General features: G+C 44.0%; 1 protein-coding gene and 1 long non-coding RNA gene across 10 annotated transcripts in view; one reads left to right on the plus strand and one right to left on the minus strand.

The window, feature by feature from the left end:
• Positions 1-20759, minus strand: part of LOC135902820 (uncharacterized) — a 225092-nt gene that overhangs the window by 75669 nt on the left and 128664 nt on the right. For 8 of the 9 annotated variants that reach the window (XM_070532433.1, XM_070532431.1, XM_070532434.1 and 5 more), the window contains 2 exons: positions 19866-19990; positions 914-978 (listed from right to left, as the gene is read on the minus strand). In XM_070532433.1, the coding sequence (XP_070388534.1) occupies positions 914-978; positions 19866-19990 (190 nt within the window). Of the gene's footprint in view, positions 1-913; positions 979-10356; positions 12035-19865; positions 19991-20759 lie in introns of those variants that run through there. The other variant, XM_065436540.2, reaches the window with a different exon arrangement.
• Positions 7402-15685, plus strand: LOC139054804 (uncharacterized). Its single transcript, XR_011511517.1, has 4 exons — positions 7402-7477; positions 7586-7681; positions 10177-10301; positions 15442-15685. It is a non-coding gene; the product is annotated as an uncharacterized lncRNA (long non-coding RNA).

Below are 20759 nucleotides of genomic sequence, written 5' to 3' on the forward strand. Positions count from 1 at the left end.
TGTGTGACCCTTTCAGTGCAGAACTGAAATATGTTCCACATCTGACTTCCCTTACAAAAAAAAAAACTATTTTCTGCCGGTTTGTTGGCATAACGCGTTCAGCCAATTCCCAGAATGTTTCCGTTGTTCAGTTGATACAAGAACAAAATTAACACCTGACAAAAGAACCCGCTTCCACCATAGTGTCGTAGTAAACCATATCACTTACTACTAATTATTGCCGTTATGTGCGTTCATATTAGTCTTAAAAATTAAATTCTGGGTTATCACGTGCCAAGACTGCGATATCCTTATGAGGCACGCCGTAGCGGGGGAGCCTGGATTAGTTTTGGCCACCTGCGGGTTTTTACCGTGCCTCTAATGCATGGTAAACACGAGTGTTTTTGCATTACGCCCCCGTCCAAATGCGGCCACTGGCGCCAGGATTCGGCCCCGTGCCCACGGTCTTAGCAGCGCAACACCAAAGCCACTATGTCACCATGACGACTGTTCATATTGCTATATTCCTTCGTTTATAATGTTCATTTGATAGACTACAGGTTCTCAAAATGAACTACAGCCACCCTCTTTATTTTTGTTCTAATTGAAGATAAGGCTGTAGAAAACCGTTATACCGAGAGCAGCCAACGGAAAAGGAATGCGAGTGTCGCACTATCTCATAAGCTAAGTGTAAATTTGAAGTATTTTACCCTACCACGTTGACCTAATTTTTGTCTGAAGACACCTTACACGGAACTCTCCTTCGCAATAAAATTCCTATACGAGTACACACATACATGTGCATATACAAACAGAGCGTCTGGCACTGCACTAGTACGCGTAAAAGTATCTTTTAAGAAATGTAAAGTGAAGGACGACATAAGAACAGAGCAATGCAATAAAAGCAGCATTTACCACTCGCGTGCGCACTTACACGTTCTGGTTTTGCTTGGCAGCTTGGCTCAGTATGTACCAGGCATTGAGTGGTATGGGCACCTCCTGAAGAAAAGCGTTGTATAGGTATGGCTTTATTTCGCTTATTTCACCGTGAGCGGCCGTCCTCTTAGGTTCAAAACTTGTATGTGAATGAGGTTTTATTATTAATAGACAAGATTTAGTACAATGCGATAATATACAGGAGAGGTCCCGAGGTCAAAGACTGTAATGGGACCTCCTGTACAGTGTATAAGTAAAAATATAAACAACAGTTGCAACAAATAGTGTAAAATATTCAAAAGATAACAAACTTATTATTGTTTTAGGTTACGCAGTACTAAACAAATAAGCTGCAGGCATGCTAGTAAAGAAGTATAATAGTTATTATTTCATTAAACTAATTACAGAACAATGACACCATTATGAAAGTAAATGGATAATGAGACCTAACCAAATTAACTTCAATTTGTTTTGCGTAACCAAATGTACATTTGGCGGGAAGAAATACTTATCTAAGTAGTTGCAGATGATAAAATGCGGTCTTTTATTTGTCGTTTAAATTGAAATGATTTACATGACTTGATAGTAGGAGGTAGTGTGTTCCAGAAGGACACGGACGAGAAGTGGACACTCTGCTTACCATAATTTATGCGTACCATGGGAAGAATAAAGATATTGTTTAGTGCAAATCGCGTAAGATTTGTATTCATTAGACAAGACTGAGGTATCAGACTGTTGCGGTAAGCGTTATCTAGTTGTCGATATAAAAACGTACCAAGACTAAAAATAATAAGCTCGTCCACAGTAAGAATATTATAATTATATAATAAGTATTTGGAATTGAAATGGTTAGGACTAAATGTAATTATTCTAACAGCCTGGTTTTGTAGTACTTGTAATGATTGTAAGTGGCTACGATACGTATTGCCCCAGCATGCAATGCAATATATGATATGTCAATGGATAAATGAGTAGTATAAAGAGAGTAGTGTCTCCTGGTTAAACACGTACCGAGCTTTTAAAAGTTTCCTTATTCCATATGTTGCCCTCCACCTAACGTTGGCTATGTGTTGATAAAATTTAAGGTAAGAATCAACTTCTACACCCAAGTAGTTACAGGAAGTACCACGCGGGATAAGATTATTACCAAGGTGGAGCGAAGGAATGAATGCGGAGCGGATGAGCGTTGGTGGGACGTGAATAAAACAAATTTAGTTTAGACGAGTTTATATTGAGCTGGTTAATATTGCACTAATTTAACACGTTGTTTAAGTCGGTATTTAGTTTAGAAACTAGGTTCCCTACATAAATGTCAGAGTTGAAGAAAGTTGTGTCGTCTGCATAAAGAATGCAGTTAGAAGAAAGCAGGCAATTAGGCAGGTCGTTAACATATATTAAAAACAAGAGTGGGCCAAGTATAGATCCCTGAGGTACACCCATGTTTGTTGTCATTGATTTAGAAAGAACACCATTAATTCTAACTCTCTGTGTTCTATCTTTTAAGTAATTTCGTATCAAAGTTAATGTAGCACCTGTTATTCCGATAGATTCAAGTCTAAAGGATAAAATGTGGTGGTCAATTTTATCAAAGGCAAATATTGTTATATAGGGTATCTGAGCTGACGTTAGCCAAGTTATTCAATGAAAAAAAGAACATTAAGAAAACACGATGCCAAATACGATCTTAAGACTTGAAGTGTTCGGTCTACAGATCTCTGATGACCGAACCCAGTAGGCTTTGTAACTATTTCACACCGTATTTTTAAATAACTTTTTTCGTCCGATACCTTGGCTTAGGTTAACATGGGACACACCCATAGTATGTTTTTGTACAGTGTATTATTTCCCCTTTACCATCTAACGTAACCTTGAAAAGCTATCTGCATTTGATACTGCTATTACCCGAGCTTATCAAGATTACCCAAGAGATTACCGCCCGCAGTGGCGTCTGCGTCAGAAGGCGTTTGGTGCGTTACTACACCACGGACAAGAGCACATAGGGGTTGCACCCGCCTGCGTGTAGCCGTGCGCGACTTAGCCGTGTTTAAGGGAAAGAGGATCCTAGGGGTTGCGCAGCAGATATTGAGTGCTTGGACCTTTATGGCCCCTCGGCGGAGGCGACCTACGCCTTTGGCTTCGGCTACACGCAAATGGCCTACCCGGAGTGAACCCCGCGCGCGGAATCGGTAGTTTCCTTTTCATGTCCTCCTCTCAAACCTACGCCTTTTCGCTTACTTTCAGCCTTTCCTGTCTTCTCTTCCGTTCGTTTACTTTCGATTTGCAGACAGCAAGAGTAAACCTTGTGTGACGTAACAAAACTAGGTTATATCATATTGGGTTATAGTAGTTCTTCCAACTAGCTCTTTCGACACCTCTTCCGACAGCTCTTCCGACAGCTCTTCCCAACTAGCGTTGGGAAGAGCTGTCGTTCACCGGTTCTGCAGCATTGTTGGGCTCCGTGGTGGGTGGCTGGCGCTGCTACCGAAGGAGAATCCTTTCTTTTTGTGTTATGGCTTCATTTTTAACCGCGCTTCCTGATCCCCCCCACAAGAGTCGGCGCAACGAAGAAGTATAAATGTTTTGGCAAATTAGCCCAGCACTTTCCATGCTACCATGTAGCGAAATGTGACGAAGGGGAAAGGGCCGTGAGTCATGTTTCCGTTTCTTGTTGCAAATTGCTTGAAATAGACCTTGGGCGAAGACTATAAAGCTATGAAGCTGGCTAGTGGTGACCTCCTCTCGGAGCTCTGCGATCAGCAAAAGCACGAGAAACTGAAAAATCTAGTATCATTTGGAGACGGTGCCAGTGAGTGTAACTCTTCACCGCACCATTATCGCCACCCGTGGTGTCATCTGATACGATGACTTGATGGAACTGACCAAGACTGAACTAATAGAAAGCTGGAGTGAGCAGAACGTCATAAATGTAAAACGAATCAAAAATAGGCCTGATGGCAAAGACATCCAAAGCAAACATCTCGCATTCGGTTCAAGTGTGTTGCACTAGACCAGGCTGATGCTCTTGGGTAGCACTTTGAGCATGGCTGTAGCTCAATGAATTATTTACACTCTTTTCTTAAACGCAAAGAACAAACTGAACGCGTGGTCGTAAGTACATACAGGTCGAATCCTACAATCGACTTTTTACCACTGCCGAGTTAGCCGCCTCCTTAAACAAATGTCAGAGCCCCGCACCGGGACCTAACAAACTAATGCACGACATGGGGAGCAACCTCAACAGAGACACCAAAATGACTCTACTGACACTTTTTATTAGTATATAAGCTGCTGTATACCTTCCATCTACATAAAAAGAAGGCATTATCACCCAAGTTCTGAAGCAGTTCAAGGACCCTTCTTCAGTGACAAGCTATGGGCCGATAACGTTCACAAGTTGCCTGTTCAAGCTATCCGAAAGAAAATGATTGACCATCTTCTCTTACATTTTCTCGAATAAAACAGATTGCTTGGTCCACATCAGTGCCTTTAGAGAAGGCTGGTTAAAAGCCGAATATCTCGTACGCATTGAGGCAAATATTGATTAGGCATTTGCCCATACACAGTTCTTTTTGTCCGTATTCATCAAAATGAAAAATTAGGGCAGAAACTCCCCTCCGCACAATGATCATATAGTGCGTAGCATTCTTTGTAATAAGTGCTTATGAAACCTATACTTTGCCCTTGAAATCAATGCTTCGACCTACCTCAATAAGCTAGTTTTTACCACCAATTTTTTGCTTGATAAATGAAATAAATGTTGTTGTGCTTTTTTTTTTGCAAAACTTGCCCGTCGATACGCTCGAATGCGTTCCAACGCGCCCTCTTCAGAAACTTCTCCCTGTTGTTGTAGACGCAATTCTCTGGTTGCTTGTGTTTTCCGCGGGTTCCTTCCCGCTCGAGCCCCCTCGCCTTCATTTAAACAGTTCCTCGGCAAGGCCAAATCGAAACGCGCCAAGCGTCTGAATGCGCTGTATTGTTCGCAAGACATTAATGCTTTCAGTATCGCAATGGTTTCAATAACGGACTTGCGTACTGGACGTCGTGTGATCGAATCCTGCGGTTGGAGAATTTCAATGGTCTTTCTTACTCTCGTTATGAAACAAAACCTTGTTTAAAGTGACGAGTTTACAAGGTTGTTTGAAGCCAGGATGATAGGAAGATGTTTAGACAAGAAATATCATGAGCAATTGTACTCTGTGAAGGTGGCTGAGCAGCGAAGCTGTTTAGGTAAGGGTACGGAGGTGACACATAATTTTGAACAAAGGCACCAACACATTTGTTGTTTTCATGGCTGGCCATCGTTACCAAAGGTACGCACTTTCATTTATTAACGCGAGAGCGTTAACGCTCCCGTTCAGCGAACAAGGCGGCGGCGTCCATGACGTGTCGAGAAGCACATGTCACATTAACCTGATGGCTCACAATCATTTAAATTTATAAACCATTTTAGCTTTAAAGGCAAAAATGTTCACATTCGAGGAGTCGAGCTGGGTCCGTCGGGTTGGAATTCGGACTCGCGAATCGGACACGCTACAGCTTCGTCACACAAGCCAGGTTGCAAGGTGCAAATATAGGCGGGTTTATATGTATGCCGCGAATTCTTTCAAATGAAGCAGCATTTGACGATTGTTGGCTCTGAGTGTCGGCATGTTGTCGGCATGTTGTCGCATACAAAAAAAAAAGACAGCAATCTGCTGTTCCCCAACATAAAGCTGTATTCGACGACTGTTGACTGCCACCATGCGGCTCCTGCTGCCCCCCCCCCCCCCCTGTGCTCTAATTACACCGCTGGCCAATGGATGGCGCGCGAGAGCTCATGCAAGCTTCGTTCCTCATTTCTGTCTGCAGCATCCAGCGTGCTGCAGTCGGGTCTGTAATGGATAATGCGCGCGGTTCGTCTTTGGCATCGTGTACGGGGCCGTCGTCGGTACCTGATGCCGTCTCCTGAAGCGTTTGCTGGTTCATCTGTACCACTGCCTCCGCGTCCAGGGAGACCGCAAAAGACAGGTGCGGAGAACGCGCATACCAAATTGGGATGCCATCACGCAAGCAGCTCGCTTTTCCGATCGTTCGGTTCGGCTGCTACGTCACAAGGTGCGCCGTCCGAAAAATTTGTGAGAACGGAAGCGAGAGCACAGCCAATAAACGAGCGAGCTCAGCCCCGGAACTTTGCGTCGCCAATTAGGGCTTCGATTGAGGACGATATATGAAGTGCACAATGTTTGTCATGCTGTAATAAATAAACACGTAATATGAGAAAGAATTTCTTACTGCGCCGGAAATGCCATGCGAGTGAACAAGACTAATTTAGGCGGCATGTATTTTGTTTTAGTTCGCTAGGCGGTATCGCACATGCCAAAACGAATTGGCGGGAGAGCGCAGGTTAGTTGGCGGTCGTAGCTTTGTTCTCCTCACTTGCGATTCATTGTAATGCCTTCCAAAAAGAGTGTGAGACTCGGCCCGCACGTTTGAGCACACCAACTCGAATTGTTGGTCGTCTTCATGGAGGGACATCCATTCCTCGTGAGGGCATCATGCGTGCTGAGCCCAGATATTACGGTGGAGCGAAAACAGCATTTGTGGTACGAGCTTGCTGCCCTATTGAACGCGGTAAGCCCGGCCCCAAAGAATGCCGAGCAATGGCACATGTTTTGGCGCAAGGAGATTTTTCTGTCCCTGCAGCTTCCGTCCCTGCAGCTTCCGTCCCTTTCTGTCCCTGCAGCTTCCGCAAGCCAAAGGTGAATTTGAGGGGTGGTTCTGTTGCACGCGATGTTCACACTGCTGTTTGTAATTGCAGCGGCACAGGTGGAGGTCGCCTTCCCGGCCTTCACAGCATTTGTGGTACGAGCTTGCTGCCCTATTGAACGCGGTAGGCCCGGCCCCAAAGAATGCCGAGCAACGGCACATGTTTTGGCGCAAGGAGATTTTTCTGTCCCTGCAGCTTCCGTCCCTGCAGCTTCCGTCCCTTTCTGTCCCTGGAGCTTCCGCAAGCCAAAGGTGAATTTGAGGGGTGGTTCTGTTGCACGCGATGTTTACACTGCTGTTTGTAATTGCAGCGGCACAGGTGGAGGTCACCTTCCCGGCCTTCGTGGCCGTATCCTGCAGTTGGTCGGCACGTCCACAGTGACGGCCGTGTGTGCGCCCTTCTTTCAGCAGCTCGACGAGGTATAAGCTGTTCAAAACACCGCAAAACAGGGAGACGCGCCAGCATTTGTCTTTTTTTGCAATCGCGTCGTGTACACTGCAAGGTGCTTTCAATCGCAAGCGAGCAATTTTATCCCGATCGAAAGTGCCCATGTGACACTAGTATGAAAGAGGGTCTTTCTCGCTTTATGTGCATGCGTGCGCTGGGGGCATGCACAAGGCGATTAATTGCTGGAGTTTCTTCCATTTCTTTTGTGTTGTCATAACACTGTAAGTTGCATATTGGGAAGAGCACATTAGACGAACTTTTGAAAACTGCTTCTTGATGTCTCATACATAAAGCAGCCTGCCGTGGAGGTGACCGTGGCAGCGGAGTCGGTGGGCACCACTGCTGGCACGACGGGCCTTTCACGTGAAAGTAAGCTTCTTGTTGCCTCTCCTTTTGTGCAAACTGTTTCATCTATCTGGAGCGCAAACAACTTTTACGCTAACCGTCGAGTCGATGTACTCTTTACAAATAACGTAGGAGCACTTCAGCAGCCAGACCGCCCTTCAGCAGAGCCGCTGCCCCACTGCCCTCCAGCTGCACAACCGACAGCTGGTCCCAGCCCTGTGAGAACCAGTCAGTGAAAAGGCAAATCCTTAAATCATCATCATCATCAGCCTAGTTACGCCCACTGCAGGGCAAAGGCCTCTCCCATACTTCTCCAACAACCCCGGTCATGTACTAATTGTGGCCATGCCGTCCCTGCAAGCTTCTTAATCTCATCCGCCCACCTAACTTTCTGCCGCCTCCTGCTACGCTTCCCTTCCCTTGGGATCCAGTCCGTAACCCTTAATGACCATCGGTTATCTTCCCTCCTCATTACACGTCCTGCCCATGCCCATTTCTTTTTCTTGATTTCAACTAAGATGTCATTACCTCGCGTTTGTTCCCTCACCCAATCTGCTCTTTTCTTATCCCTTAACGTTACACCTATCATTCTTCTTTCCATAGCTCGTTGTGTCGTCCTCAATTTGAGTAGCACCCTTTTAGTAAGCCTCCAGGTTTCTGCCCCGTAGGTGAGTACTGGTAAGACACAGCTATTATATACTTTTCTCTTGAGGGACAATGGCAACCTGCTGTTCATGATCTGAGAATGCCTGCCAAACGCACCCCAACCCATTCTTATTCTTCTGATTATTTCCGTCTCATGATCCGGATCCGCCGTCACTACCTGCCCTAAGTAGATGTATTCCCTTACAACTTCCAGTGCCTCGCTGCCTATTGTGAATTGCTGCTCTCTTCCGAGACTGTTAAACATTACTTTAGTTTTCTGCAGATTAATTTTTAGACCCACTCTTCTGCTTTGCCTCTCCAGGTCAGTGAGCATGCATTGCAAATGGTCCCCTGAGTTACTAAGCAAGGCGATATCATCAGCGAATCACAAGTTGCTAAGGTATTCTCCATCAACTTTTATCCCCAATTCTTCCCACTCCAGGTCTCTGAATACCTCCTGTAAACATGCGTTGAATAGCATTGGAGAGATTGTATTTCCCTGTCTGACGCCTTTCTTTATTGGGATTTTGCTGCTTTCTTTGTGGAGGACTACGGTGGATGTGGAGCCGCTATAGATATCTTCCAGTATTTTTACATATGGCTCATCTACACCCTGATTCCGTAATGCCTCCATGACTGCTGAGGTTTCGACTGAATCAAACGCTTTCTCGTAATCAATGAAAGCTATATATAAGGGTTGGTTATATTCTGCACATTTCTCTATCACTTGATTGATAGTGTGAATATGGTCTATTGTTGAGTTGCCTCTACGGAATCCTGCCTGGTCCTTTGGTTGGCAGAAGTCTAAGGTGTTCCTGATTCTATTTGCAATTACCTTAGTAAATACATTGTAGGCAACGGATAGTAAGCTGATCGGTCTATAATTTTTCAAGTCTTTGGCGTCCCCTTTCTTATGGATTAGGATTATGTTAGCGTTCTTCCAAGATTTCGGTACGCTCGAGGTCATGAGGCATTGCGTATACAGGGTGGCCAGTTTCTCTAGAACAATCTGTCCACCATCCTTCAACAAATCTGCTGTTACCTGATCCTCCCCAGCTGCCTTCCCCCTTTGCATATCTCCTAAGGCTTTACTTCTTCCGGCGTTACCTTCGGGATTTCGAATTCCTCTAGAATATTTTCTCTTCCATTATCGTCGTGGATGCCACTGGTACTGTATAAATCTCTATAGAACTCCTCAGCCACTTGAACAATCTCATCCATATTAGTAATGGTATTGCCGGCTTTGTCTCTTAACGCATACATCTGATTCTTGCCAATTCCTAGTTTCTTCTTCACTGTTTTTAGGCTTCCTCCGTTCCTGAGAGGATGTTCAATTCTATCCATATTATACTTCCTTATGTCAGCTGTCTTACGCTTGTTGATTAACTTCGAAAGTTCTGCAAGTTCTATTGTAGCTGTATGGTTAGATGCTTTCATACATTGGCGTTTCTTGATCAGATCTTTCGTCTCCTGCGATAGTTTGCTGGTATCCTGCCTAACGGAGTTACCACCGACTTCCATAGCACACTCCTTAATGACGCCCACAAGATTGTCGTTCATTGTTTCAACACTAAGGTCCTCTTCCTGAGTTAAAGCTGAATACCTGTTTTGTAGCTTGATCTGGAATTCTTCTATTTTCCCTCTTACCGCTAACTCATTGATCGGCTTCTTATGTACCAATTTCTTCCGTTCCCTCCTCAGGTCTGCAATTCACTGCTAATTCACTGCAACGCACCTTGCCGAGCACATCCACATCTTGTATGACGCCAGGGTTAGCGCAGAGTATGAAGTCTATTTCATTTCTAGTCTCGCCGTTCGGGCTCCTCCACGTCCACTTTCGGCTATCCCGCTTGCGGAAGAAGGTATTCATTATCCTCATATTATTCTGTTCCGCAAACTCTACTAATAACTCTCCCCTGCTATTCCTAGTGCCTATGCCATATTCACCCACTGCCTTGTCTCCAGCCTGCTTCTTGCCTACCTTGGCATTAAAGTCGCCCTTAAATATCACGGATTTAATACCCTGTAAGTGACATAGCTCCGTGCTCAGTTCATTATAAATTGTTATTTTTTTCCAGGCTGGCCACACCGAGTGCATCGTCGGCCTCGTGGACCCCGTCGGTTCTCGCACCGGGAGGCCCTGGTCCAACGTTTCGCCGACGATTATGCTCAGAGTGTGGCACGGAATGAGGAAACAAGCGAAGTGCGTATGTCTTTGTGTGCTTACATGGTAGAACATAATGGACTTACAGTAGACAGCGGTAATGATTTTTTTTTAATTTTATGGGCTGTGCAGAGGTACACAAACTCACGCAAATGGCTAACAGAAGTTTGAACAGCTAAACTGAAAAAAAAGCAGATGAGTAAGGGAGACAGTCGAGAACTTAGCTGTACATTAGATACACGGATAATTAGATACGGACACTTGCCATCCCTCATACGCTCTAACAGCTTCATACACAGTCATCACTGCCAGTAGCAGTTCTGCAAACAGGCACTGACTGAGTGAACTACAGAACAATGGCACTTGCCATCAGTCACGCAGCAACAGCTTAATACATTCCAGTTTCCACTAAACCTGTTTCTTTCGAGCAGTTGCACAAATATGGCAAGTGGGCCGTAATTAAATCGCACACTTTGAAATGCTGCTGCATATGACCTACTCGTTTAAAACATTGGCCTCATCTTTCAAGTACCAACTAAACAAATATACCACATACACTGTAATTGAGCCATACACATTTGATGGCACATGGTGAATATGATAGTTCTCTGTATTTGCAAAAAAAAAGTAACGTCGAAAACATTTCTCCCAAGGCAGCAGGCCAAATTGTGCGGTGCATGTAAAACACACCTACAATGCTCTGGATCCTTTGCATTTACAAGTAATTACATAGACTGTAGCTAACTCACACTTTTAAATTAGCGTGCAGATTGCCCATAAAGTTTGCTTTATTTTATAAAAATATGAACACTATGTTTTGCTTAGTTCATGGACCACACTGGAGAACAATAACGCCAACAAACTATCGAAAAACAGAAAAAGAGCATTCACAAATGATTTGCAACACTTGCGATTAAGGCAGGAACAGGGAAGCTTTGCAACATAATACGCTCACGATTGTGCCTATTTCCACCAAATCTTCAGTTGTTACCCTGTTCTAGGATTTCGGGAAACATTACTCATAATGCAGCATGACAGCTCAAAATGTTTGCAGAACTATTTTTATACAGTGTCCACAATGTGCTTTTTACTAGCAACAAAATGCAAACAGGGGGCTAATCATTTTTTATGCAGAGATCTCTTCATGATTTGCTGATTCACAAACCCAAGTTCATTACTATGTCATGCATGAACTTCCCAGCCATGCGATAGCTTACACATACAAGTGGTATTGATAATTGTTTTGCGGAACTACATGGAAAGGAACAACAAAAATCATGTGCCGTGACATAGCTAGTTTTGAATGCAGACAGAGACAACAACATACATAGGAAGTGTTTTCATTGTATGCATCTCATTAAACTAAAATTGAAAGTGTCTTTGATGAACATGTGGTAATCTGAATGAGTTGCGTACAGTTGAGCGCGTTTGTAACCAAATGCTTGGGACCTCCAAAATCATCCGTTATACAGGTCACTTCGCTGTAAAGCTCGCACACAGAAACCTCACACTAGATTTGGAACATAATTATTCCTTAATTATACAGGTCACTTAGTTGTAGAGGGGCTTGTCAGACTGTGCAGGAACAGATGCTGATGTTGTGATTTTTTTGTAGCTTCTTTGTGGTGTTCACCAGGGCGTGGACCGGCTGGCTGCAGCGATTGAGTGGGTCGTGGCTGCTGTCTAGCGGCGTGCTTACCAAGTGGCTCAGGCACTGCGGCCTATGGGCCAGCTTCCACAGCTACTGGCCCAGCTTATGCAGGAGGCAGTGGCTGCAAGATGGCAGTAGTCGATTGGAACTGCTGTATAATTTGTAGCATCTTTACTATTTAATTCATCGACATGTACACCAGTAGTTTTATAAAGCTTTATGGACTTATTATTTACATTCAGTACAATTATTGCTGCTCATTTCATTCTGTCCATATAAAAAAATACTTTCACTTACCTCTAAAGCTTGAGGTGCAACTCCAAGACAATAGAAATAAAAGAACAGTTACCTTATTTCAATTACGTGTACATGAAATTCCATAATATTGCTATAACTTTATAATATTTTCGTAACGCAATTATCATCAATATGCTTAAAGTGTTTCAGTAAAAATGAGTTAGATGTCAATCATGCTAGTGTTTGCTCTTTCTCCACATTGTGTTGCGCATTCAGGTCCAATATTTTTTCCGCAATGTTCCACATCCAGTGTGTACTTAAGTCACTAGATGGCTGCTTTGAAAGTATGGTAGACGTGACACACATAGTGAATCTTACTATTGAATGGAAATCATTATTTGGTACCTGAAGGAAATTCTCCAGCTAGCAGCTGATGCCTTGTACGCGGAGAAAAACACTTTCTTAGCCACATTGTTTTCAACTACGTCATGTTAGTTCTGTCATTTATATAGAAGTGCAGAGGGCTAGTCAGGCTTGTGTGATGTTTTTTTTTTCATTGCATACTTACCCCTTTGGTAATGAGAGGGCGATAAATGTTACACGAATCCCTTCTTGATAGCCACCTATAATATTTCTTGCTACTACGTCCATGTAATTTTGTATATGCAAGCTGCAGATATAAAGTGCATTACTGTACTTGATACTGAAGAGTAGTTCAAGCTGCTGTGTTATGTGGTGTAAACACTTCCTGCAGGCTTCCTGCTATATTATCACAATAGTATGTGCTTTAATGAGGTCTATCAGCATATCCACGTATGTGGTATTAGTCCAGCTCATTGTGATCTATATTATAACTGTTACTACTGCAGAAATATTGTACGTGGAATGTATGTGAACGCGGAATATGTAGTGGCAGACCTTTATATGTATCTTCTTTCTCTGTGATGGGACAAATTTTACATAATTGAAACCATTACGTACGTTAAAGTAACAACATTTCCTTCAGCTCCGCAGTTTCTTGCCTTTACTCCATGCGGGCTGAAAATACTACGTAAACAATGTGCGCGTTGCAGTGTGAAACCAAATGTTCTCCTGCAGTTTCGACCTACCTACCCAGCCGTCTACAAGGATGCACAAAATGCTCAAATAGCACGACATGTCTTAGTAGATTGTTTTGTTTTCATTATCCCCTTTTATAACAGCGCGTTGTTGTTTTGTATTTTGTGTTTGTACTTGTTTAACATTCAAAAGAAGAAAGAACCCAGAAAAGAGATGCAGCAGTACAAGCGCTGAGGTGCTTGTGCTGTTCTTTGTACCCTCCATGAATTTTCATTCCCATAGCGAACCAAATTTCCCACCAACATTTCTTTAACATCTCTCTTCTACTATTTCTAAAGCTTTTGTTCGTGCACCACAACCTGTGAAAATCCGCAGTATCGTTCAATACCGGTGCCACATGGCCACTATCGATGGCCATTGATGTGGTCCGGTTCAAAATTCTCAATTGCAATTACCTCCCTGCAGCAGCTTGAGCAATTGAGTCATTCTCGACCGAGAAATTCTATTCCGAACGGGCTCGATGGTGATCCATATTGCGTTACGTGAAATCCGTATTGTACAGACTACGACGACGTTACATGAAACCGGTAAGGTGCCATAAAAGAAGGAAGCGTACAATAAAGGGCCGACCATGAGTACTTACGATCATGGCATTTAAGGCGAAGCCTTTCCTCAAAATGAAGCCGGCAGACTCGCCCGGACTGTCCTTCAGGCTGTTTGATGGTTATGAGCGTCCCGTCTACACAGGTCGCTACACCAGGAATGCGGCCGCGATCCGCGAAGGCCTCTCCCGGTTAACACAGGCCGGCAAGGCCAGTGTGAACGGGGAGCCCACCCAGCCCTGTTGCCAGCCCATTACGGTTATTGTCTCCGCAACCGCGTGAATGCTCTCACTTACGGAAGCCTGCGAGCTACCGCACAGTGTTCTTTGAGAGCCTAAAATGCCCGCGGAACTCTTGCTCTATCAACTCGTCAAATGCATCCTGAAAGATGCGTCGCCGAGGCTACCCGAAAAACTCCAAAAGCGCAACAATAGGAGCAGCCATCGTGGCTCGTGAACGCCAAACACTGAACGTGATTCTGTGAGCACAACGTGAAACGGCAAGCATTCTCGACAAATACGCTCATATTCAACAATGAAAAAAAGAGCACCATTTATATTTATGACTCCGCAGGCACAGCATTTACTGATTACAATTGTTTTCAATAATTAACATCGCTAACGTTCTGCGATGGCAGGTCGCCAACGTTAGGTGGGGAACGATCCCACAACATTCGCATTACGCGTGCGATGCTCTACCAATTGAGCCACCGCGGCGCCGTGCCTTGGTACACTTTCTGGGGCATTTATGTTTCCTGGTAGATCCCTGCAAGTGCCAGCCAGCGCCGCCACCACTTACAAACCTTGGCGGAGGATATGGAACATCCTTCCGTGGCAGGCGTCACGAGAACGTAAAATTTTGGGGTGAAGGCAACCGGTCAATAAACCTACGCATGCTACGGGAAGGCATCAATGTTACCGGATTTGAGGCCCTCGTTTTCTAATAAACGAGAAAAAAGGAGGTCAACCGAGGGGCCCAATTTTCATTAGTCACATGATAAGAAGCCAACAAACACTGGCACCAAGGAAAACACAGCAGAAATTACCTAATAAATGAAATAAAGGAACGATAAATTAGTGGAAATGAAAATGGATGAAAAAACAACTTGCCGCAGGTGGGGAACGATCCCACAACCTTCGCATTACGCGCGCAATGTTCTACCAGTTGAGCTACCGCGGCGGCATTTCTACATCCGCCGGCAAGGTCTGTGAGTGAGGGCGCTGGCTAACTCTCCCGGGGTTCTACTAGGAAACATAAATACATAAGAAAGTGGATGGGGAAACGGCGCCGCGGTAGCTCGAAATCGAAGTACTCGAAATCGTACTCGAAATGCGAAGGTTGTGGGATCGTTTCTCGCCTACGGCAAGTTGTTTTTTCATCCACTTTTATTTCCATTAATTTATGGTTTCTCGACTTCATTTATTACACACAAGCGATTTCCCCTATGTTGTCCTTGGTGTCAGTGTTTGTTGGCTTCTTATGATATGACCAATAAAAATCGAGCCCCTCGGTTAACCCCCTTTCTTGTCAGTTAGTAGATTGGCCTCTTATATAAAGAATACGATCTGTCGAGTTCGAATCGGCCACACTTATGGCACACACTACAGCTCTGCACCGGTCAATTTTTCAGGGCCGAGCCCGTCGCAAGTCCGAAAGTACCATGCGTGTTGGCCCGCCAGAATCCAGCCCGGCTATATTCCACTTGGCCCGTACCTAGCCCGGTCCGACCCGACCCGGCCCAGCATGGTTCTGTTGGACTCATTTGCCCTTGATGAGCGTATACGTAATGGTTTGAGTCCTCGGTTATCGTGCGGATACTTCTATGTGATTAACGGATGCCGGGCGGTCTTCAAGTTTCATCACAGCAGCTTTTTGTCCGGCGTTCCCTCCTGCTGGCTATTCTAACTGTTCGAGAAATAAACATTTTATTTCACTGCTAGCCGAACACGCACAGATTATTATTCAAATATATGGTATGAAAGTAGACATATACAATGGACACTTAAGAAAACAGGGAGGGATCAGGCTGGCAGCAGCCACAAGGCGTGGCACAACGCATGCTTACATTCACGGAGGGTGATGTAGAAAAGTATATCTGTTCATCACCATGCTCGTGCTTTGAAGTGTGATATGAACAGCTGTACTACATTCTGTAACTAGCACTGCGGCAGTGTACTATAGCGAAAGTATAGGTGAACACTTCCGTACACAACGCCAGCCATTTGATCTCACTTTTGAATCTCATTTAATCATCGGGATGTACAGTGATGGAACTCAAGCCAATATATTTTTCGCTCATGTATATCTAAATACGCTGGTCTATTGGCTTTCAGAAATAGTTGTACATGGCCGCTAGAAGCTCTTTTTATTAATCAGAAATTGGTGATTCACCAAGGTAACGCTCATGTGCGACCATATTTTCACATGGAACGTACTATTTTTATTGCTTTATTTGGCTTCAATGTAATGGTGTGAGTTTTTCAGTCGATAATATAGGTACCCTTGTTACGCAGTATGTTTAAATTTGGACTGTCTACATTTTTCCTTACAGTGCATGTACAACGTAGGTAACGTAGTTTTTTTTTTTCGTCAGATTGGAATGCGATATGTTTGCTTATTCGCGTAAATTCGTAGGGAACCCACTTAGTGCTAGAAAAACATACACAAGGCTGTGAACACGAGGGTTGGGCCCCTTAACGTGTGCAAATGCCATCAATAGAAAAAGTCACTGAGACAATAAAATTTTCTGCTTTCTGTTTCCCTTTTCACATCCTGCTCACCAGTGTTGAGACGTTTTCGGACATCAGCGTAGGGCTACAGTAATTATCTAAGAGCAACGAACACTTAAATCTACAAATTTAATTAGTTGGAATAAGCGTGCGATAAATTTGTCAGAATATTCAACTCGTCGAAACAAATAATTGAAAATGATGGAAACCAATAACGAGTTGCACTAGGCCTGAACACAAAGAAAAATTGGGAATGAGCTTACAGAATTTATTGGCTACTACTTTATTTAGGTGCTCTAAAAGCTTGTTAAATATCTAGCTAATTTTTAGTTTTTCCATTAAAACGATCACGCACAGGCAATGCAAAGGGGTAAATGAGTGATTGCTGTCAAAAATGTGTATATTTTTGTGCACCAACAAAATACTGCAGACGACTCTGGCTTAGCCACTTTTGATCTCGAAAAGTGTATCCAGCTGCAGCGAAACTCCTCACATTCAATCCTTTTGTGGTCGGTACACGATGAATAGCTTGGATACCTGAAAACAGTCTACTGAATTTTTTTGCAGCGAGTCTCGCACCAATCAAATAGTTTTTAATCTCTTTATCGTGACTGCATTGCAAATATCTTTCTAACTCTTGGTCATTTTCGTCCGACTTTGTGATGTCTAGAAAATGTTAAAGTTTGCCTTTGGCCTCTACTCCTAACCACTCCAATGCGCTTCCCTTTGTTGATAGGTGAGGCCGTCGTAAAACTCACAGCGCTAGCTCCATCGAACGTCAGGTCGTCTGTCTCACGCCTGAGCACGATCACCTTGAAGTCTTAATAACCTGGGCACAATGTTGACCAGTTTTTTAGTGTCGCAAAAATGAAATAATAACGGCAGAATTCACCTTGAGATAACTATCGAAGTTAATGAAGATTAGCATTCACACAATGCAGCGACCACGTAGGGATACACAGTATTGGCTAAGGAATCTTTATTTAACATCTGTACTGGTCCTCCTGAGGTTTCAAGTGCTTCAGCTATTGGCAACATAGAGTGTCTCCGTGATTGGTCCGTTTTGATATGACCATCGCTCGCAAAGGTTATCTCGCTGTGTATGCCAGCGGCGCATGCGGTGAAGATGATAAATTTACGAAGAAGGAATGACGTCGATAGAACGATGAAGGCATTATGAAGACGACGACATGAGATGGGATAATTCTGAAGTGATGACAATAAATAACCACGACGCAATTAACATGCCATGACGATGGTGGCATAATCACGATTAAGCGGTAAAAGCACGCTTATAACCGAATGAAGGAGAGATTATTTTGATGGAATGACGAAGGTGGTAGGACGATGCCATGACAACTGAATGACCTTTCTGAAATGGATGCGACGATAGCAGCGTGACAATCGAGTGACAAGCGTACGACGATGATGGTGTGACGACGATGAAATGACGGCGACATAATCACGCTTGAATGACAACATGATTATGATTGAATGACGTCGATAGAAATGTGAAGGCGGTATGACGATGAGGGTATGACGACAATTTCGTGACATTTCTGAAATCATGACGACGTTAGATAGCATTGCGAGAACAACATGGCTATAGTCGGGTAAAACTTTAGAAAAAAGGGGCATTTACTCCTTCAAGGCGGATGAACACGAGCCTCCACCAATGGGTGCGCACTCTAGACTGACGTCACGAGCCAGACGGCCGGTGTCTGCGCCGATGGAGAAGATGGCCGCCCGCGCTTCGAACTTGGCCGTGTCGCGTCAGTCGTGTGCGTCTGCCCCTACTCAGAGTGAAGTCCCAAAATATTTCCGGTAGTCTGTCATGCCGAAAATATTACTGCGAGCTTACCATGTACCATCTGTGCCGCATGCGTTTATTCTGAGCCGTGATCCGCCGACGAAAGATTGCAGCGAGCATAGCTGACGCTACGCTACGCCAACAGGCGAGACTGCAGGCTTGCAAAAAAGAGAAAGAAACATTAAAGGAACGAAAAAAAAATCACATTCTTGAAGATATGTTTGTGAAAACTCAAGACCAAAAAAATAATAAATCTTATGCAACTAAACACCAAGAGTATTTATTTAAAACGATGGATGAAGTATTTTTGTAGCTTTCCTGCCTCGATCGTCTTCTGGCACCAAGTTTGAAATAGTTTCAATAAATGCATCGTGTTTTTGAATACTTGGTAAATAGCAAAGGATTCATTTTAAGCACTGAAAACGAGTAGTAAATGTGCCTTGTGCATGTAAACTAGCGCAAAAGCCATGCAGAGCTGCTCTTTCTTCTTTTGTCCCGTGCAATGCAGCTAAAAAGCGGACGACGTGCAGCATTGTAGAAGGCACGAGCTTATTTTTCTCTCGCGATCCGGCATGTGCTGTAGCATTCCAATCACGAGAGCTCTGCCAAACAAGTCATCAAAATAGAGAAGTATTTATTCATACCAAGAATTACGCGTTTTAGCAGCACGGTTTCTTCAGCGGCGGGACTATTTTAGTCGCGGAGGCAATCAGCGTTTGCGCTTCGGTCGTCAGGGCGGGACCTCCCGTTTTTTTCTGAAGCTGTACCCGACTATTAAATGGGATAATCATGACTGTGTCACGACGATGGGAGTACCATGATCCCGAAGACATACATAGTGGCTCAAGTTATGAAACTACAATTGGGTCACATGGCGTAGGAAGGACGGGTGGACAGACAGACAGACAGACAGACACAGACAGAATGACAGACAGACAGACAGACAGACAGACAGACAGACAGACAGACAGACAGACAGACAGACAGACAGACAGACAGACAGACAGACAGACACAGACAGACAGACAGACAGACACAGACAGACAGACACAGACAGACAGACAGACAGACAGACAGACAGACAGACAGACAGACAGACAGACAGACAGACAGACAGACACAGACAGACAGACAGACAGACAGACAGACAGACAGACAGACAGACAGACAGACAGACAGACAGACAGACAGACAAATGGACGGATGGACGGACACCTTCTGTGCTGAAGAGGTTTACCAGTTATTTTTCGCCAACCTTCTTGAGTAGAAGAAAAAGTACCAGACACGTGAAACGCATCTAGTCGTTTGAAGGCCCTCATCACAAAACCAATGAGCACTAAGAGAAGGGTCGCGCGATTTTTTAAACCATTTTTTATTGGAAACATGATGATATTCGCACGACTAATGCCTTCTTATGTTACCGTAGTCCACAAGACGGCAAGAACACTCGTAGCAGATTTAGTTCGCATCTCAATAATGTGATGCCGGAATTATTGTAATGTATTTCCGACTCACCGTTTCCATTTTGCTGCCGAGTAAAGCCCACGATTTAGTATCCGTCAGCGTTACGCCATAGCACGCCATCATAGCTGGATTGACAATTAGGGGCTCTTGGTCATCAATCTTGAGCTGCGCCTCGCCTGCATGCAGCACACGAGCAAATGCTGGTATGAGGTTTTTATAGTGTCAGCTTTCTGCAGATGTTTCAATGGATTGCTTAACAGAGCGGTCACAGCTGCTCTAAGACCAAATCACCACATGCAAGATATCGGTTACTGTAGCAGTGTCAACCCTCACTTCAATGTTTATAGCTTGGTACACTGTACTAGCTCCATGCGTCATTAACACTATAGTTCTAAGTGAACAGAAGAAAAATCACCGAGATGATTTCATTTTCATAAACGACACGTACTTGTCAATGTAGCAATAAAGGAGCGGCACGCTGTATGTCCTCAACGTAAAATTTGGCATTATGTGTTTGGTGTAGCACGTTGTACTTGTCGACGGCTGGAGCACTCTATATTTATCGAACCCGCATTTCCGTCTGCACTTTATGTCAATGACCAACCCCTTATCGATAAATCTTTATCGTTCTCATTGAGAGTATAAACAGCCATACGTACATGGCAAATGAGATGTTCGTGTATGAAAAAAAAATAGTATAATAATTTTTTCGGAGTAACCTACGGCAAATCAAACTTTCATTCTAAATTAGATTTGTCCGTTCGCTGTTGCCTGAAAGAGTTAAAGGGAAAAATCAATATTCCCAATCAACCAAAACTTTTATACGTCCAAAATGAAACGACTGAGGTGACATGGTACGTCTCCTGGCGGCAATTATTTGCTGTTTAGATTTCAGAAATGTTTTGAACTATTGATATGCACGGTTGTCTATGTAACCTAGCCATG

The sequence above is a fragment of the Dermacentor albipictus genome, chromosome 1, assembly GCF_038994185.2.
Source record: "Dermacentor albipictus isolate Rhodes 1998 colony chromosome 1, USDA_Dalb.pri_finalv2, whole genome shotgun sequence".
NCBI lineage: Eukaryota > Metazoa > Arthropoda > Arachnida > Ixodida > Ixodidae > Dermacentor > Dermacentor albipictus.